This window comes from Astatotilapia calliptera, chromosome 11 (genome assembly GCF_900246225.1).
Source record: "Astatotilapia calliptera chromosome 11, fAstCal1.2, whole genome shotgun sequence".
NCBI classification, from domain to species: Eukaryota; Metazoa; Chordata; class Actinopteri; order Cichliformes; family Cichlidae; genus Astatotilapia; species Astatotilapia calliptera.
Window position 1 is genome coordinate 22919270 of NC_039312.1, and position 20028 is coordinate 22939297.

General features: G+C 36.5%; 2 protein-coding genes across 5 annotated transcripts; both read left to right on the plus strand.

Moving 5' to 3' along the window:
• The first annotated feature begins 18 nt into the window (after positions 1–18).
• LOC113031349 (T-cell surface glycoprotein CD4-like) lies at positions 19–3073 on the plus strand. Its single transcript, XM_026183355.1, has 6 exons — positions 19–220; positions 764–792; positions 1189–1347; positions 1436–1573; positions 2610–2852; positions 2934–3073. Exons 2-6 carry the CDS (start codon positions 765–767, stop codon positions 3044–3046), a joined length of 681 nt encoding a protein of 226 aa, XP_026039140.1. The 5' UTR covers positions 19–220; position 764; the 3' UTR covers positions 3047–3073.
• Positions 3074–13466: 10393 nt separating this feature from the next.
• Positions 13467–18716, plus strand: LOC113031348 (uncharacterized). Of its 4 annotated transcripts, none has more exons than XM_026183352.1 (7): positions 13467–13530; positions 15097–15137; positions 15409–15567; positions 15649–15786; positions 16362–16577; positions 16683–16787; positions 16897–18716. In XM_026183352.1, exons 2-7 carry the CDS (start codon positions 15110–15112, stop codon positions 17061–17063), a joined length of 813 nt encoding a protein of 270 aa, XP_026039137.1. In that variant the 5' UTR covers positions 13467–13530; positions 15097–15109; the 3' UTR covers positions 17064–18716. The 4 variants fall into 4 exon arrangements, with proteins under 4 accessions (XP_026039137.1, XP_026039136.1, XP_026039138.1 ...); XM_026183351.1 differs by lacking the exon at positions 13467–13530 and adding an exon at positions 14088–14345; XM_026183353.1 differs by lacking the exon at positions 13467–13530 and adding an exon at positions 14088–14345 and having other exon boundaries at positions 16683–16778.
• The last annotated feature ends 1312 nt before the right edge of the window (positions 18717–20028 follow it).

The window sequence follows — 20028 nt, forward strand, 5'->3', positions numbered from 1 at the left end:
ATGATGAACTGCCGTTTTCTGGTGACAAATGTGCAGTTTAAGCATTTATAACTTGGGTTTAGAGTGACTTAAACTGCACCCACCACTACCAAAGAATGGGTTTCTCTTCAGATGCTCTCAAACCTCTTTAGTATTTTTGTCTTTGTGCTCATGTTGTTGAAGTGAAGCACAGAGAGGATTCATTAACTGCTAAAAGACACAGAACGTGCTCAGAATTAAGGTAAGTGCTCAACCTTTTATTTAATTAACCCCAATTAAATCTCATTTTCAACCCTGGTGCATATAGATGGTTTAATATTTGAGGGTAAAAGACTTAAGTTGTAAATCTATGTTTTTGTCAGTTATGGGGAGTAAACACAAAATATCTTCAAATGATCCAAACTAGTTTCATGTATAGCTCTAGATGAGTTTTGGCATTCTTTGATGTAAATGCGATTTTATTTTATGAGAATTTGACTCTCACTTTACTCAATTTTAACCTTCTTTTTAAAAGCTGCTCCTTTCTGCTGAACATACGAAGTTGAAGCAGTTTTATAGGAAACAGTTTAAATATTGTTTCAGACAAACTAAAAGCCACAAAGAGGTTTTTTTTTTTTTTTTTTTACAAGATTAATATTTTTAATAAGTGACACAGGATGGAAGTAGATCAGAGGGTGTGGTGGTTTCTTAGTAGAAACTCTGTGGCCATGTATGAAGTGACATGTTCATGTTTAATTTGTTTCATAGTTTAATCTCAACGGTAAAACATTTTTTAAACCCTCAGAATGAAGATGCCGGTGTGGTTTGTGTTTGGTGAGTAAAGATACTTCTGGAAAAATACTGTGAAGGCCTGAACAGACTGAAAGTGACGTCTCAGCAGTGAGAAGGGCATGAAGGAAAAGTGAAGCTACAGAATAATGAGTCACAATGGGAAAGAAGAGGGCAGTGGTCACTTCGGTGGCCATCACCTTTTAAATTGTTCCCGTTTTGGAAGTTGCCTTGTTGTTGCCTTTCTGGTGTTTCTCATGTCGTTTTGATTTGGACCAAAGCTGGTGAAATGGCTTCAAAATGATTTTTGCTTTCAAACGGGACAGATTAAAGTTTAACTGACTTCGTTATACTGGGATTGTCAAGTGTTCCCTTAATATTTTGAGCATTTTTGATGTAACTAAGCAGAGTGTTTGTTGACTCCATTTGTCTTCTTTTCAGTGCTGGGTGCACTCTCTGCTGCAGGTGAAGTTTTTGTTGCAAAAGTCGGGGGGAAAGTCACATTGAAGTGTGGGGTCAGCAGCTACAGACGCTCTCTGCAGTGGCATCATGGAAATGACTTTCTTCATAGTGTTGATCAGAGAGGCTTCCCTCGCAAAGGTACTTTAGTATCTCGGAATACTTAACAGTAAACATCAGTATTTGATGATAACATTATATTAGAACATATTTTTATTTTCTGTGTTAGGCAGTGCTGAACTTGTGCAGAGGTCAGTCGTGAGACAGACGAATCTGGAAATCTCCAGTGTGAGAGAAACAGATGCTGGACGGTTCACATGTTCGGCAGATGGGACACGTCGTGAACATACACTTTCTGTGTTCTCAGGTAAACAGTTGTGCGATTTACTCTTGTAGGTCAGTTATAATGGAAAATAATATACATCAATTTAAAATCTACTTTTTACAAGTGCGCACACACACACCAGCAATTTTACCATGATTTTTATCATGGGGACAATTCAAAGTAGCAGAGAGCAAAATCCAGATTACAGTACTGAAAGTTCAAGTCTTGAAACCATAGAGTCCTACATTTCCCATAATCCAACATCCATCACAAACACATAATTTCCTGTTAAATGTTTGTACTCCATATGAACTCCCTGAACAGAGGTAGACTCGAGGTGGGCAGGGATGGGGATGGCAGATGTTTAAATTAACTTAGTTTAAAAAGTTTATGGGCTATTTTTGTGTGGTCGTCATGCCTGTGTGAGAAAATATTAACAGTGAGTAAACAAAAAATTGTACAATCTGGCCTACAGTGATTTGCAGTGCAGAAAGATATTATGAGCCTTCGTTGTCACAATATCATACAATTGATTGTCCCAAAAATCAGAACAGAATTGGAGGAAAAGGCTTTTAAAAATGCTGCCCCTGTTTCCTGGAATAATCTGCAGAAGGAACTGAAGTTATCAGAATTGGTTACCTTGGGAGACTTTAAGTCTATCTTAAAGGAATGAGAGAATAACTCTTTTACTCAGTGTGATTATATTTAATGCCACTCTTAATTTGATCTGTTGTTGTATATTTTTCACATGTTTGTACAGGATATTGTATTTGTTTTAAATGTCATACACTTATGTGGTAGGTGTATTTTGACTTTTGTTGCCACAATGCCAGGCCTCTTGAAAATGAGATTTTTAATCTCAATGAGATTTTTTTTACCTGGATAAATAAAGGACTAATAATAATAATAAGAAGAAGAAAGTTTACCATGTGCCCACTTAGTTGTAGTAAACTATCATCTTTTTCTGATGTTATGAAGGTTTTTCATGTGTATAATGAATTTGGATCAAGTCCCTTGTTCATCATGGCCTCCTCTCTCTCTTTATGCTTCTCACTGTGTCCTCACCTCCTGCTGACAGTGTCGGTCTCTGTCACTCCCTCTGCTGATCTCCTGCTGGGCAGCGAGGCAACGCTCCAGTGTGACGTGAAAGGTGTCATTGAAGGTTGTGAAGTGAAGTGGAGGAGCCCAAAGGTCGATTCACCCGAGTGGTCACCAACAGCTCAACTCAAACCTGTAACAAGCTCACATAATGGGACCTGGCAGTGTATCATCACCTGTGGCAGCAATCAGCTTAGTGAGCATCTGACCATCACAGTCCAAGGTAATACACAGATACTGGAAATGAAGACTCCTGTATTCCACTGTGATCAAAAGAAAAACAAACGTGTGTTTTCCTTTCCAGAGCCGCCTCCTACAACATCAACAACAACAGCTTCACTGTGCAGCTCGAAGGATAGCCCAAAGACCACCTTTGCCATTGTGTGCTCAGTTTTGCTTTCTTACTTCCTGCTGTGATTAATAAATAATTGTTTTTATGTCAAACTGTGTTCTTATGTGTTCATTATGAATTTCCTAAGTTTTTTTTCTTATTCTACATAACTATATTAAAAGAGGCAAAATCTACTCAAAATTAAGGGCACAACCTACATTTTAATAGAGGTAATATTTAATTTAATGTGACTGTCCTGAAAACACTTTATTTCTGTTCTAAAACAGAAATAAATTACTGGCCGAGCCACCAGTTTCAGAACAGACTGAATATTTAACGTCTTTCATGAATTGATCCATGTAAGGAGTCTTAAGCTAGAAGCTTTTAAACAAGAAGAAACATCTGTCAGACAATCTGAGGATGAGATCAGGCACAGTTAATGCATCACTAATATAAGTATTTCCATCACAAGTACACAAGGAAAAAATAAGAACTTCTTAATTATTGTGTTTGTCATAATTCTGACTTCAGTTTTGTTAAAGCTATTCTACTCCTCAAGTGAAGCTGGATAAGTATAAACATCTACCTTACCTGGGAGACTGGCTCAGCTAGTATACTATGAACCTCGGAATTGTGGCCCTTTATATACACAGTGGCACGCACACACTATGGAGGGTATGGCCCAGTATGGTTCTCCTTAGGTCTAGTTTTAAATAAAATAGTTCCAGTTCATTTCTCTGGAAAATGTTCCCTAAACTTGATTGATTTATTTCTGGTGCACAATCTGCTGCCTGACTGCAGATAATTTATAAAGTAATAAATAGACACCGTTGAGACAACAGCCTAAACGTGAAGCAAGAAAGTGTTTCTGCACAACTGCATACATTCATTTACTTTGCACTTTGAAGAACATGCCTCTGCATCTCAGGAGCTTTATGTGGTGAGGTGAGGGGCAGGAAGTCGATTTACTTAATGCATAACAGAATACATAAGTCATGCATGGGAAACTAACATTTATTATTGTATCTGTATTTTGGATTAAACAGGCTCTGGGGTTTTAGTTTATAAAACATTGTTTAGGGTCATTGTATGAATGTATAAAAACATTTATTAAAAAAATCCAGTAAATTTTCATTTCAACTGATTTCAATAAACTTAATATTTTACAGTGTACTTATGTAACAAATCTACATGGAAACTTTACATCAAATAAAATACTTTAGGGAGAAATAATACTGATCAGTCTGAAAGCTCACTCTCTAGAAGCCACAAACAGTCACTGCACAGGACACCATCAGCGCTTATGCGGGAAATTTGGTAGCATCATTATATTCACATCAAACACTCTGATCTATGGTCTTCCCAGATGATAAGAAATAAACGATGCAATAAATAACCCTAGGATATCATTTGTAAACTAAACTTCTGTTAAAAGGATTTATTTATTAAAGTTTTTATAAGGAAATTGTGGAATTTATGACTGAAGTTATGCAGTTTAATCAATGAGTGTGATGATTAATTTCCAGACTAGGCTAAATTTACACATATGTTAGATTAATTTAAAAACTTCGGCTCAACCATCCAAAGTAATGAACAATGGACAAAAGAGGTGAAGAAGAGAGTAAGGGCAGGGTGGAGCAGCTGAAGGCAAGAGTGAGGGATAATTTGTGACAGAAAGACAGCAGCAAGAGTGTAAGGGAAGGAAAGGCAGAGCCTAAGTTGTTAAGATTTTCATTGGGAGTGACCAGAATGGACAAGATTCTGGTCCATTCTGAGGGGCAGCTCAGATCCAGTGGTTTCAAGACACAGTTGTTGGGACAGGGGAGGATGCTGAGGGTGAGACGGGAGTAAATCATGTGCTGCGGGCTGTACGACAAAATGAACAATCCAATCTCAGCAGCTCCTCTTCGGCCATCATAATCTTGAATCTTTACTGTATACAGATGTTTCAGTGCATCACTCTATTACAAGGAGACTGGATTGTTCCATTTCCGTTTATACATCATATTCTATTTAACTGTCAATCAGAGCAGTGTGGTTGGAACTGATAATGGTTAACCACCACAATTACATTCACCGCTGCCTATTGCGGTTAGCATTGTGCATCACGAGTGCGTCACTGTGGAAAATGTGCTTTAGTGAATTTTTAGTGTTTGCAGTTTTATAGAAAGTAAAACACAATAAACCACTGATGATAAATCAGCTTGAGCAAATGTGATGGAGAAATGGTTACTGAGAAAAATGAATTTTGAAAATTGAATTGGAACTTGAATCTTATAGTTATACAAAACTTATAGTTTTGTGGCTTATCACTGAAACAAGTGTCATAATAAAGTGAGTCTATGAGTAACTTGTGGATGGAGATGTGTGAGGGTGGTGGTGTAGGCTTCATTCTGGCTTCATTCACCACATGAACCACCAGCATTGCTGTTTTCCCTTGACTTTCCATGCAAGTGCACACAAGCTGACACAAATTTGATTTATTTATTTATTTTATATAAATGTTACATTTTTGTGTGCGAAAGACTTCATGAATATATGATATAAAAATCATTTAGCATGGAAAAGTCTTAAAAGATTATCTTGCATAATATTATTTTGTGTTCAATTTAAGTAAACTTGGACTGTGGGATGAAACCAAAACAGCTGAGGAAACACACACAAGCATACTGAAATTTCAAATTCTGCACGGAAAGGTATTTTTAAAAAAATACAATTATGTAAAACACCACAGTCTGTCTGTTCCTTGGAGGATGCAGTCCTGTAAAATATAATGTTTAAGCTAGCTGTGTAACTGTAACAAGTGAGGCACATATAAATTTCGCTCATAATTAATAAATCATCAAGTCAGCTTTCTGTCTGATGCATTTATTTAATAGTTCACTACTTTCTTCACTAAAGAGTCTGTGTGTTGGTAAAGCAGCTGGTGGCAAATCCATTTCAACATTGTTCTTCTGTAGATTTGAAATCAGAAGACAAAAATGGAGGAGAAGATAAAAGGTTTCACTGAAAGTAACACATATGACAGACTCAGACACAGTAAATATAGAAAGAAGTTGACATTCAAAATCTAAAAATGCAGCACACAGTAATTCAAAGTCAAGTGGCTAACACTCAAATACAGTTTTTCAGAGAAGACAGATTTTCTTTTCTCAAAACTACAGTTACAACACCCCTGACTCTTGTGGCAAAACTTCACAAACATCAAAATCGTTGGATCTGCCCTTGATCTGCGTTTTACCATGAACACCACAGACGGCTCTGTAAACTGCACAACAACACTGGAAACCAACCAGTTTAACATGCACTAAACTGAATAACCGAGTACAATATCCTTATGGAGCATTTAAATGACACAAAATCATGTTCTAATCTTATATCAACGCAGGTTTCCCCTTGACAGAGTTACGAGTTTTTCAGAAAAAATAAGATACTTTGTTTGTTGGGGGGTTTTGCAGTTTTTTTCCTTTCTTTTTACAATCTCCAGCGGGTCTTGTCACCCAGATGACCAGATTAAACAGGAAAAGATTATGTGAAGATGATAATAAACCCAAAGCAGGAGAACACTTTAACTTTAAATACACGAAAAAGACAGTCAGGGAGAATGGAAACATAAATGTACCAAGACATAGCTGAACTCAATCTAGAGAACAAGTCACAGGGAAGTCAAACTAAAGACAAGGCACAAGAGACAAAGAACTCACAAAATAAAACATGAAGTAACTAAACAAACAAAAAAGAATCAGCAAAACAGAGAAACACAGAAGTTTTTTACTAAAGTCAAGTAAAACAAAGACTCAAATACCAAATTATAAGGCTACATATTTCAAAATTATAACTCTAAAACAGAACTCAGAATGCTAGAATAATCTTAAAATAAAATAAGGAAACCCAGTCAAATAGTAATCAAAACTCAACAATACCAAATATTAATGGCTCAAAAATGAACTGACAAAATCCACAGTCTATGACAGTAAAAGCTGTCATGCATAAAGTTATGATCTGAACAACAGTCTGTGTAGAAAAAATACAGCACAATAAGTCAAACAGTGGTTCATGGCTTTAGCTTTACATTGTTATGCATCACTACATCAGATAAGAAATGCAATTTTTTTTTATTTTAAATTTTTTAAAATTCCTTCATAAATCATCATTAAGATGCTTCCTGTGAAGAGTAACTTCTAGTAACTGAGTTTCAGGTGGTCGACAACCAAAGAAACGTTAGCTGAGAACACACTTCTTATATACATCAAGTAAAACTCCCTGTCAGTTGTCTCCTTTACAGCAATATTTGTAAATGTTTTTGTTTGCATATTTTATCCACATCTTTCACACAGTTTGTATCCTATTTTCTCTGTCCCTTAGTATTTGCGACATCACCCAACCTGGCTGCCGATGTTCAGCTACGTCTGCTGCAGTGTTGTCGAATCTGCATCTTATACGCATGAAACAAACCAGAATCAAATCCAGAAAAGGGCCGAGAAGCAACAAAGTTAAAAGTTTATCAGCGATAACTTTAAAGCAGTCGTTATCCAAAAATACTCCAAGAGAACAGATGACACCGGGAAGGATCATCAGAAAATAATTAAAGAAGAACAAAAGGAAAATTCGTACAATTCTTTGTTTTTCATCAGTGGTCACTAAGGTGTCAGCAGCCAAGGCGTGAAAGGTCCATACTAAAAACAGGATGAACAGGAGAGCTGGAAGGAGGGCAAAAATATAGAGGATAAGAAACTTCTTGAAGACTACAGTAGGAAATACAGTTGCAATACAAAGGATCCAAATCAAGAGAGAAACCAGCATGGACCCCTTAGTTTGTCTGCTGCACTTCAACTTTGGGCAGGTGATAACAAAACACCTGCAACACAAGAGAGATATCACAATAGTATGTTATTCTGTATGAGGATAGAGAATACAATGTCAGGGAAGAACACACAGAGACAGACATTCACCTTTCAATAGCAATGTATGTCTTGAAATACCAACTAGCCGTCAAACCAGCTATGCAAATAATGTCATCTTGTTCAATTAAAGATCCTCGCTTCAACTGCCAGGTGAACATTATGCTGATGTGGACGAGATTGGCAATGAGCAGGTTAGTGAAATAGATCACATGCTCCTTTCGTACCTGCAGGAGAAATTCGTTAAAGTCAAATTACTGCAGTAATAAACACAAATTGCAGAATTACACATAGAAATGTTTACATCAGATGATGCATGAACAAGGAGGTTGATTTGATTTTGCTTTCGCTGCTGTTATTGTATTAAGCATCAAGCAAGTATTTACAAAAAATAATTTAGACTTATAAAAACATTTTTTTAAAAGATGAAAAACTGAGTGTTACAAAAGTGTACAATGTAATTAATAATCAATGCAGAACTGAGTGTTTTAACAAGTGTGAGAAAGAAAAAGAAAGTAGTAAGTGTGACTGTTTACGTACCAAGCAACACAACCAACAGATGACCACTAAGGTCAAAGGAAGGCAGAACATGAAGTTAGTCCATATGATAAAATCGGAAAAAATCATCGCTTGCTGACTTTCTGTGTGGAACTGCTGTGAAAGATCCTTCATTCCTTTTCAGGAAAGAACCTGTTGTGTGGAATAGCAGGTTGTGCAACAGTGAGACTGTGGAATATTAACCAAATGATATTCATAAGAAATTAAAAGAGAATAAGCCAAATCTGTTTAACTAAAAACAAAAAAGAAAACAGCTGAATTTGTCATGGATTCCAGAGTTCTGGACCCAAGTTCGAAAACACTGGATAAAGCCAAGAAAAACACTGCAAGAATAGCCCAAATCCAAACCTGACCAGCTCAGACACACAGGAAATTATAAAAGAAACTGAGACAAAAGACTGAGTTGAAGACAGAACAACATACAAGCAGAAACGCAACCTGGGGAAATGGACATGGCCGGGGGGAAAACAGGACACAGGTACAGACAACACAGACAAAGACCCAGGTGGGGAAATAAAAGTAAACACAAGACACTAACTACTAACTACTAACTACCAAAATAAAACAGGAAGTGAGAATCTTAATCAAATGTGAAAATGTAGACACATAAATGAACTTAACACAGGGGAGTCGACACAAGCGCATCAGGCAGGAGATACTGAGGAAACAAATTAAACTCCAAAGCAAAAACTTGATTTCTCCAGCCAAGACAGAATTTTCCTTCACAAGTTGTTTATGGAGACAAACCTACATGAATAATTCTGTATTTTTTAAAAATGAAAAAATAACGCCAGAGTGATTCTACTCCAACCAGATTACACTCGATTGATCCATAAATATTTAATCAACAGCACATTAAATTAAACCCTCTTGTGTAATTATAGCTATAATTGTATAGTTTAGATGTTTAGTAGCAAAAAACATCTCTGTAGTAAAAAAAAAAAAGGGAATGAGTATGAGATCAAGTTATACGTCACTAGTAACCGCATTTCCATTGAGTTTCCATTTGAGCAGCTTTTGTGCTGTTAATGTAGAAACTGTGCAAGCACAAAGGATAACGACAGAAAAAGTTTCTAGATCTTAAGATTTTGACTTGGCCTTTCCAACTACTCAACTTCTCAACTAAAGATAATATGAATAAGTGTAAACATCAACCTTACTGGCTTCAGGACGACTTCCTGCTCAGCTTGTTTAGTGATTCAGTGATGTGACGCTGAAGTTTAGCTTCAGAGTGAAGCAGAACAGAGCACAGAAATGTGGTTTATATACTTCACCCCACCCACTGATGGGTATACACACGCACACACACACACACACACACACACACACACACACACACACACACACACACACACACACACACACACACACACACACACTGTGGAGACTATTGTTAGCCAATTATTTGTTAGCGTCTCTTCTCATGTTCTACTTTGTTTTAGTTTTAAAATTCCACTTCAGGTATCTGACAAAGTTTAGAGACTCTAGTCACACTTGAGCAGGCCTCTCTCTGCCAGCGTAACACAAAACAATTACTTGACAATGTTGATTTATTTTGTCGGTACAAACTGTCTGACAACTGAATCTGTAAAATTACTGAAACACTTTGTATTTTTGCTGACAGCCTGGATGTGAATAAATAGTTTTTAAAATTCTCAAAGTTTACACGTAGCGTACGCCACAACTTCATAGGATTACAAATTGACCCATATTCATTTCCTTTGCATAGGTTGTCTCTGCAGTAGAGATGCTTTAGAATGAGATTGTAAGCTGATTTAGTGCGTCAATAAGGATCTCACATATTTTGATTTAGGTTTTGAAGAAAACTCAGTAAACGTAGCATAGCTGCCACATGACGTAGATAACTGTGTGCATGTGACATGGGATATGCATATATGATACGAGACAGCTTTACTGGTTAATAGTCCGAAGTCTCATAGTTTTAAGCCTCCGTGAAAATACTGAACCTTGACCTCTAGTGTTATATTCACAGATACAGTAATGGGATGGTAGTGGCTTAAATGTAAGTGTTGTCCCGTAACAGGTCCTGCAAGAAGAGAAACAAGCTACAGTTACAACAAAGGAAGACATTTGTGCCTGAAACTTACTGCAATCACTGTGATCGTTTTCAAATCACAGATGATAACGTGACTATTTCGGAAATACTTCAGCTATTCAAATATATATTTTCTCTGAAATCGGTGCCTCTGTCAGAAAGTTTGAATGACAAAGGCGGAAGTTTTTTCCAGGATCATCACATTAAAGCTTTTAATGTTCAATTTTAAGAAGGCGGAGAACGTCTGAAGAGAAACCCGTTCTTTGGTAAGTTATAGGCCACTGTAAACACGCCCAAAAAGCTAAACTGTAAATGTTTTCTCAGATTATTGTCAGCTGCAAACTGCCAATTCACCACAATTATTCCTGTAATCAGGAAGTGAAAATAAAAAGAGAAGTTAGAGGGACCAAAAGAACAGATCACACTTTATTTATTTGAAATTAACAGACATTTATTTATTTGCCACAGCAAACAAAGTACTTCTGTTCAAAAATAAAACACCCAGATACCCCCCTCACCAGAACAAAAGAAAACAAGTCGTTTTAGTTCTTCAGTTTTGGGTGTTTTTGTTTGTTTGTTTATTTGGTAATACACATTTGTTAATCTATCATTTGTTTTCCTTCTATTTTTTCACTTTAACATAACAGGTCAAGGTGAAGTCACTGAGATAACTTAGTGAACGGCTCTAGTTACACTAAGCTGTGGCTGTCCTATAAAAGAGGAGAGGACAGGAAGCATGTTGCAAATAATTGAAGTCAGGTGTTCTAATCACTTCTGCGGCCACAGGTGTATAAAATCAAGCATCATAATAATGTAATAATGTACACAGCTGTGTTTATATGTCATGGCCCTGAACAGTGTTATCATATGACTGGGTTTATAGAGTACCTTTCCTACACACACACACACACGCACACACACACACACACTGCTCCTTTGGGTGTTGAAGCTGTGTTTCTTTCAGCTTGTTTTGTGTTTTGAAACTCTTCATATTTTTTGAATATTACAGTTTGAATGTGAATTCTGCTGTCAGTGGATTGGTTAGATGCTGATGAAGCCACCTGTTTGATGTGGACATATGTAAGTGTAAATGAAGTCAGATAAGAAAAAAGAATATTGTGAGCATTTCCTGAGTTTTTTTTTAATTTCACTTTTCAATGATGTGTATCTGAGACAGGTAAACGCAACATCTGAGGGAAATACATCTAAGCTGTAATCTTTTCATGTTCAGTTTTACAGTCTTACACTTCTGGCCTTTTTTGTTCTGTTTGTAATGTTGTTTGATGTTTTCTTGATTCAGTGATTGAAAATCAACTGTATTTATAATATTTAAAAAGTCATGAGAAACAAGTGATAGGAACCACACTCAAAAACATTTGTGGCTGGAACATGAGTCATAGTGTTAGCTGTGATGTCTGCCAGCTTGTAGGTGTTAAAAACATTTATTACGTAAGCTGGTGACATTTTGCAGTGCTGGGGTTGTTACATATACCAGTCTTTCTAATCTGGCTTTTTCACTTCTGTTGAAGTCTTTTTAATTTCTTGTCTTAAATATTTTTTTGTTTTTTAGTGTTGCTTTAACAGCCCTTTGTGTTCCATCAAAATGACAAAAGTTTAGCATTTGGAGCAAAGCTCAGGTCATCACCCCGAATATAAATATAAATGATAGTACTTCCAGATTTTTTGAACTTATTTGTGAAAGTGTTTACAGGTATAAATAGAGCAGGAATACAATCAGTGCCTGTTGAAATAAAAGTATATCTTTCAAAGTTTTTATTTGGACATATTCTATTTTTTGCGGTTTTAGTACCTGGCAATTTTTAAACAGAGATGTTGGAGATCTTGTCAAGATTGATGGAATTATTAACACACAAAAGTGCCATTAGGTTTTCAAATAACAGTTTTATTTTTCAGCATTACAATCATCCCAAACAAATCATCTTTTGGCTTTATGTGACATATTCAATATTCAAATTTAAAAACAAAATAAAATATAAAATAAGTGTAGGGAAAACTTTTTTATTTTTCTTGTTTCAGAGAAGAGTGTTTTTTTCTTGTCCTAAAATTAGCACTTGCAGTATTACACGTATATGCAAGACAAACATTACATTACCCATTTCACACAATAAATAGCAAAACCTTTCAGCAAAGTGAGACAAACTGTGTACAGATGGCAGAAGAGGTGAATATTTTTTTTATTACTGCAGTGTGAAGCTATTCAGCCAAACTGATAAAAACACTTAAAACTAACTCCTGCTGAGGTCTTCTTACTTTCACTTTCACTTTAATGCTCCTCATGCTTTCATACTATTGTACATAGGTTTAATTGTTGTATATTTTCCCTGAAGTGTCCTTTTTTCTTTTTCTTATTTCTTCTGTTATACAAAGTTCAGAGAGAAAGGAAATGAGTCTCTCACATTTCACTTTACACATTTTTATAAATAGGTTTTAGAATCTAATAGATGGAGGGAATTTTAAAATAATAAAAATAAATGTGTTACAAAAAGAAAATAGAGCAAAAAGTCAGCTTGTTTTTTGTGTTTTCTGAAGATTTTTATCTTGAAAACAAAAAAAGAAATACTTTGTTACTTCTGTTGTGATAAATAAAAAAATGTCTTTCTGTAAACCAGTGTTTTGTGTTTTTCTTGATATGTTTTTCTCCATCTTATTTTACTGTCCTGGTTATAAAAATAATTGTGATAAATTGGCATCACTTTTCTGTGAGAATAATCTGAGCGCACGTCTCCAGTTGAGCGTTTTGTAAATAAGCTTTAACTTGACTGTTCAGAACTTCATTCAGTTTTTTTTAAAGAGCTGCACTGTTTTGAAAATGCAATGCTTTGATTGCAGAAAGTGCAGGCGTGAGTAGCAAACCCACAAAGATCTGGGGTTTGCATCAACCTGCAAATTTCCAGAGTGCAGCTCTCTCTTCAGAGGCCTTCTGGGTTCTGCACTTCTGCATCCTTGAGATCTTTGTTTTTGTTGAAGTGAAGCACAAGAGGATGAAGAAAGATTTTTGCTGAACTAAAAGACACAAAATCTGCTTAAAATTAAGGTAAGAGCTCAAGCTTCATTTTCAAATTTAGTTTCATTTGTTTCTTTTTGTTTTATCTTGTAAAATGGATTTAATGTGGCTATCCTTTCTTTTCAAGCTTACTGGCAGAGGCACCAGTTTAAGAGCAAATACAGATGAGTAGTGTTTCAGAACGAGCTGCATAAAAGAGTCCAAGTTAAAACCATTTAAACAAATAATAAGAAAAAAATGTGTCAAACTCTGTTTCCAAGGCTTGATGTGTAGAATAACATTAATTTATGATGTTAAAGACATAAATTCACTCATTTTGAGATGTGAATGTATTTATTGAGATTAAATACAACAATATTAATGACAGAACTAAGAATCAATAATTTAGTTTTTGGTCTCAGTGTGTTGTTTGGAGTAATTGATTAACTTAGTTTTAAGCAACAAAAAAAAAAAAACTTAAATGTTAAGTGTTCAATATGACACAAATTAATAAAAAAAAAAAGTTATTTTCACTTCTTTGTTACAGGAATCATTGTGATCACAATGTGACAATTGATCCATGAGAGTAGTCTAACTGAGTGTGTGCAGTTGAGCCTGTTTTAAGACAGAACTTTCTTCAGCTTTTTGTAAGAACTGCACTGAGTAGAAAATGCCAGGCCTAGATTGCAGGAAAGTGCAGACCTGAGTAGCAAACCTACAAAGATCTGGGGTTTGCAGTGGTCTTCCGCCTTCTACACTTTTGCATCCTTGAGATCTTATTTTCAGTAAAGTGAAGCACAGAGGAAGAAAAACGATTTTAGCTTCAAAAACTGAACTAAAAGACACAGAATCTGTTCAAAATTAAGGTAAGAGCTCAACCTACATTTTAAAATTTGGTTTTATATTTCAAAATAAATACAAAGGATTTAACATGACCATCCTAGAAACTTTCTGTTTGCTCCGTAATGGAGTTCAAAGTTAGTGCAGAGGGACCAGTTTAAGAGCCAATACAGATGAACATGTTTTAAGTGTTTCAGAAATTGTTGTTTGTACGGAGTCGAAGTTAAAACTGATTTAATTTGTCAATTTGGATTCACAGATTTAAGTTTGAAACTCCAATGAAAGCACCTTTTTGGTGGCAGCAAATTCTTAATAAGTGTTAATATTCATTTTGACGCTATTTAATTGGACGTATAATGATCTCAGTTGAGCTGTTTTTTTAGGAGAATTTATTTAAGTCGGTCCAGAGGAAATAAATTTTTATTTTTCTTCTTAAAAACGTCTCATTTCTGATGAGCAGTCAGGTAAAGTTACAGCAGCTTTACAGGAAACACCTTCACATGAGCTGTTGGTGAGATTAAATTAAAGAGCCACAAGAAATGTTTGACTGTTTTTCACTTTTTAAGTCCAACGCTGAGTTTTATTGTTTTTAACATACGACACAGAGAGAGGACGGAAACAGAGCGAGGGCTTGGTGGTTTCTCTGTAAAGTGTTCATGTGAAGAAGAATCTCTCTGTGGCTGTGTGTGAAATGAAAGTGTTCACGTTTAATTAGTTTTCTTTTTATGATTTCGTGTTAACAGTAATGTTCATTTGTGTTTTATTTTAAATCCTCAGGTCGACTTTCAGAATGAAGGTGATTGTGTTGTTTGTGTTTGGTGAGTGAATATACTTGTGAAGACAATATTGTAAATAATACTTTAAAATACTGCACACACATGTTGTAGATGGTGTGTGACCTCATGTTTAATCTAATTAAAAAATAATTTATAATCTGATCTCAGGTTCTTTAATGTCACTACAAGTTTATGACGACATACAGAGAATATTACTGGTTTTGTCTCCATGTAAAGACATTTGTTATATCCTCCTTTAAATACTCATTAATACAAGATGAGTATTTATTTAATTTATTTGCCTTCTTCTCAGTGCTGGGTGCACTCTCTGCAGCAGGGGAAGTTTTCTTTGCAAATGTTGGGGATAAAGTCACATTGAACTGTGGAGTCAACAGCTACACACGCTCTCTGCAGTGGTATAATAGATATGACCTTCTTCATAGTGTTGATCAGAGAGGCTTCCCTCGCAAAGGTACTTGATTATCTTGAAATAGTTAACATCAGTATATGACGATTACATTATATAAGAACATATTTTTATTTTCTGTGTTAGGCAATGTTGAACTTGCACAGAGGTCAGTTGTGAGACAGACGAATCTGGAAATCTCCAGTGTGAGAGAAACAGATGCTGGAGAGTTCGAATGTTCGGCAGATTGGACACCTCGATACCATTCACTTGTTGTGTTCTCAGGTAAACAGCAGACCCTGGAAAATATACATTTACAAATAAATGTTCACATTTAATGGAGCAGTGATGGGTTTAATAAAAACATCACTGCTGTGAAATGAGGGGAATTTTTTCAATGTGACTAATGGTTCTGTAACTATAATGTATGAGCTTTAACATAAAAGTGTCCTTATTTTCTGTTGTATTTGTTTTCAGTAAACTGCTGCTTAGAGAAAAACCTATGGTGTGTTTCTATGTGGCAGTCTTCTCTGTATAACCAACAAACTTTACAGTCTGGCCTTCAATTGTTTGAAATGCAAAAATAAGAATCAGTTTCTGATGTAATGAATAGTCCAAGCCTGATCCTATCTTCACCAACTACTTCCTGTGATCCTGTCACTGTTAAATTTTTGGTGGTTTTATATCCATAACATTCTGACAAGTGTGTGAAATGGTTATTTGTCTATTAACATGCAGTGTAATATGCCGTTTTGTTTTTTCTTAACTCTTTCTCTCATGTTATAAAGCTGTGCCATGTGTCTAATGACTCCCCTTTCTCTTTCTGATTCTCACTGTATCCTCACCTCCGTCCTTCTCAGTTTCGGTCTCTGTGACTCCCTCTGCTGTTCTCAAACTGTGTGATGAGGCAACGCTCCACTGTGAGGTGAAACATCTGCTAAAAGGTTGTGAAGTGAAGTGGAAGAGCCCAAATGCTGATTCACCTGAATGGCCATCAACAGTTCATCTCAAATCTGTAACAAGCTCACATAATGGGACCTGGGAGTGTATCATCACCTGTGATGGCAAACAACTGAGTAAGAGTATTACCATAAAGGGTAATACACGGGTGCATGGAATGAAGGCCCATGTGTACATATGTGGTCAAAAGAAACATAAAGATTTGTGTTTTTGTTCTTCAGAGCCTCCAACTTCAACAACTCCACTATCCACCCGAAAGAACGTCACATTGTTTGTAACGAGTGTTCAGAAGACAACATGTACAACATGTACAACATGTACAACATGTGCGTCCAGCTTTTGAAAATGTCTGCAAATTTGATCAAAGTGATCCTTTGCTGAATGTGTAACTCATTCTTGTCATTCTCACGTTCTCTTTCTCTGTGTTGCATTCAGGTACTGCCGACGATTGCCCACTGGGACTCTCCTGTTGGATGTGGATTGCAATGGGGGTGTGCTGCCAGTTTGGGATGTTCCTGATAGTTTGTGTCACAGTCTTGTGTAAGTGCATTAGTAGAAAGATGGTATGTGAGGAAAGGCGTTCATCAAGTATTTATGTATAGTGCTGATAGCTGTGGTTACAGATTATGTTGGTCTAACCTCTTCGCCGAATGTGTAACTGATCAGATTCATAGTTTCACTACACCAAGCTCTTACAAAGTCCTGGACATTTCACAACTGGCAAAAGTCTGAGTGTCTCGGATTATCTATTACACTCTTCAGTAAATCAGTAGATGTACAGATGAAGTATTTGTTTTGTTTCCTGGGCTTTGCTGAGTAAAACCGAGAACCACCTGAAATCTCTCAGACATCTGTTCAGGCTTTTCTCCCAAATTACACTTTATTGCCAAAAGTATTTATTCGTCTGCCTCCAAACGCACATGAACTTGAGTGACACCCCATTTTTAATCCACAGGATTTAATATAATGTAGGCCCAACTTTTTCAGTTATAACAGCTATAATTCTTCTAGGAAGGCTTTCCACAAAGTTTTGGAGTGTGTTTATGGGAATTCTTGACTGTTCTTCCAGAAGCACAGTTGTGAGATCAAACACTGAGATGAGAAGGCCTGGTTTGCAGTCTCTGCTCTAATTCATCCTAAAGATGTTCTGTTCAAAAGTTCTTCCTCACCACAGTCACTCATCCATGTCTTTATAGACCTTGCTTTGTGCTGTCTTGTAGAGGAACAGGAAGAGGCCATCCTCAAACTGTTCACACAAAGTTGGCAGCATGGAGTTCTCCAAAATGTCTTGGTATGCTGAAGCAGTAACAATTCCTCTTACTGGAGCGACCAAGCTCTACTCCAGAACAACAATCCCACACAATAATCCCCTCTACACCAAACTTTACAGTAAGTCCAATGCAGTCAGACAAGTACCGTTCCCCTGGCAACCTTTAAGCCAGACTCATCCACTGGATTGCCAGATGGAGAAGTATGATTTGTCACTCCACAAATCATCTATCCACTGCTCAAGAGTCCAGTGGCGGCATGCTTTAAACCACTGCATGTGATGTTTTGCATTGTCTTTGTTGATGTGAGGCTTGGATGCAGCTGCTTGGTTGTGTAAAACTCATCCCATGAAGCTCCCTGTGCACTGTTCTTGAGCTAATCGTAAGACCTGAAGTTTGGAGGTCTGTTGCGATTGACTCTGCAGAAAGTTGGAGACTCTGCACACTATGAAGCTCGGCATCCACTGACCCTACCCTGTGATTTTACACAACCTATCACTTTATAGCTGCATTGCTGTCATTCCCGATCGCTTCCACTTTGTTATAATGCCACTAACAGCTGATTGTGGAATATTTAGTAACAACAACATTTCACAACTGGATTTGTTGCAAGATGGCATCCTATCATGGCACCACACTGGAATTCAATGAGCTCCTGAAAGCGACTCGTTGTTTAACAAAAGTTTGTAGAAGAGGTCTGAATGCCTACGTAGCTTATTTTATACGCCTGTGGCCAGAGAAGTCACTAGAACACCTTGTTCTACTGATGTCAGCGCCCTAATGGCAGCCAAACATTAGAGCGACTTTGTTGTAGCTTCACTCTTTGTGCTAACTCTGACTGTTGGTTTCCACTGCCATCAGTAGTCACCTTCAGTCCCCTCCTCGACCTGTTAGAGTGAGGAGATAACAACTAATGTGTTTTACAGAAAGAAAACAAAGCACCAAAACAACTTGTTTTTCTTTGGTTTGGAGATCGTGATTTTTCAATGATTCATGTTTTTTTTTTAATTTTACTTAAAAAAAAAAACTTTGTTACTTCTGTTGTGATAAATAAATGTCTTTCTGTCAAGCTGTGTGCTCTTTCAATTTTTGTTTCTGATATTTTTTTTCTAGTTTTTGCTCTATATGTTGTCAAAAACAGTGGATAATCTTCATGTTAATTGGTCAGCTAAATAGCTTTTAGGGTTGAGCACATAAGCCCCACTCTCCTGCAATTCTAATCTTGTATTTGTGAGGGGCAGCCAATCAGAAGAAAGTTTTCTCAAGGTGGGTAAAGCTATCTATTAGATAAATATTAACTAAATATTAGATAGTATTACACAAATAAGGCTCACCTGTCAATCTAAGTGGTCAGTTGGTGTGTTTTGGAGATGTTTTAATGGATTGTGTGACTAATATTCTGATATCTAATAACCATCCCAGAGGTTCGTGCTTCAGTTCAGGTGAGTGAAATTCAAGTGTTTTATTAGTTGTCAAAGGAGCTTGCAAAGAAAAGCGTCTGGACTTCTTTAAGTAAGTTCTTTAATAACTAATTAAGTAATTAGTTATTACTTTGAGCATATAGAGCTCAAACACATATCAGTAAGTATGTGTCTTATGTGCATCATACTGTACAGTTTTTTGGATGCAGCTTTTTAACCAAGTAAGCAGAGAACCAACTGACCACCCTGAAGGTGGTCTAAAAATGATGATGTTTGCCTTTGTTAACACCTGGGGGAGGCTAATGAGGCTTCAGAAGATGGATTTCACAACCATTAATGACATCTGTAACTGAGTTTGTCAGGGTGCATGGCAAGAACGGGACCCAAATGCAGGACCTTCCAGTCCGAGACAGTGTGTTTATTTATAGTGGCAATTAGTGAGCAATGTGCAACAGTTTCAATAACGTGGTTCCCGAGTCCTGCTCCATGCTTGTGTTCCTGTGACAGACAAACAACTGCAACACTTGATTTCACAGTCGCTCCACTCTCCTAAACCTGGTAAGACAAGAGGGGAAGATCAGTGACGAAATGCTGAACACAATATTTGAACACAAACACAACACAAAAGAATAAAACTGAGTTTAACTCTTTAAATCAGCTCATTTACCTTCATTTTCTTTTATATTGAAAACTATTACTTTCTTACTTCTGCTGTGATGAATAAATATTGGTCTTTTTTCAAACTCTTATGTTCTTAGTCGTATAAAGCGCTTTGAGTGCTCAGACAGAGTAGAAAAGTGCTATATAAGAACCAGTCCATTTACCATTTACCATTTTTTCTATTTTTCCTGTTATGACTTACAGACATGAGTAGCAAA

Bases quoted from the DNA above. Each gene is read 5' to 3' on its own strand.
- LOC113031348 (XM_026183352.1), top strand. From the start codon at position 15,110: ATGAAGGTGATTGTGTTGTTTGTGTTTG. The intron at 15,138-15,408 runs GTGAGTGAATAT...CCTTCTTCTCAG, and splicing joins GATTGTGTTGTTTGTGTTTG to TGCTGGGTGCACTCTCTGCA. The intron at 16,788-16,896 runs GTGCGTCCAGCT...TGTTGCATTCAG, and splicing joins ATGTACAACATGTACAACAT to GTACTGCCGACGATTGCCCA.
- LOC113031349 (XM_026183355.1), top strand. From the start codon at position 765: ATGAAGATGCCGGTGTGGTTTGTGTTTG. The intron at 1,348-1,435 runs GTACTTTAGTAT...TTTCTGTGTTAG, and splicing joins GAGAGGCTTCCCTCGCAAAG to GCAGTGCTGAACTTGTGCAG. The intron at 1,574-2,609 runs GTAAACAGTTGT...TCCTGCTGACAG, and splicing joins TACACTTTCTGTGTTCTCAG to TGTCGGTCTCTGTCACTCCC.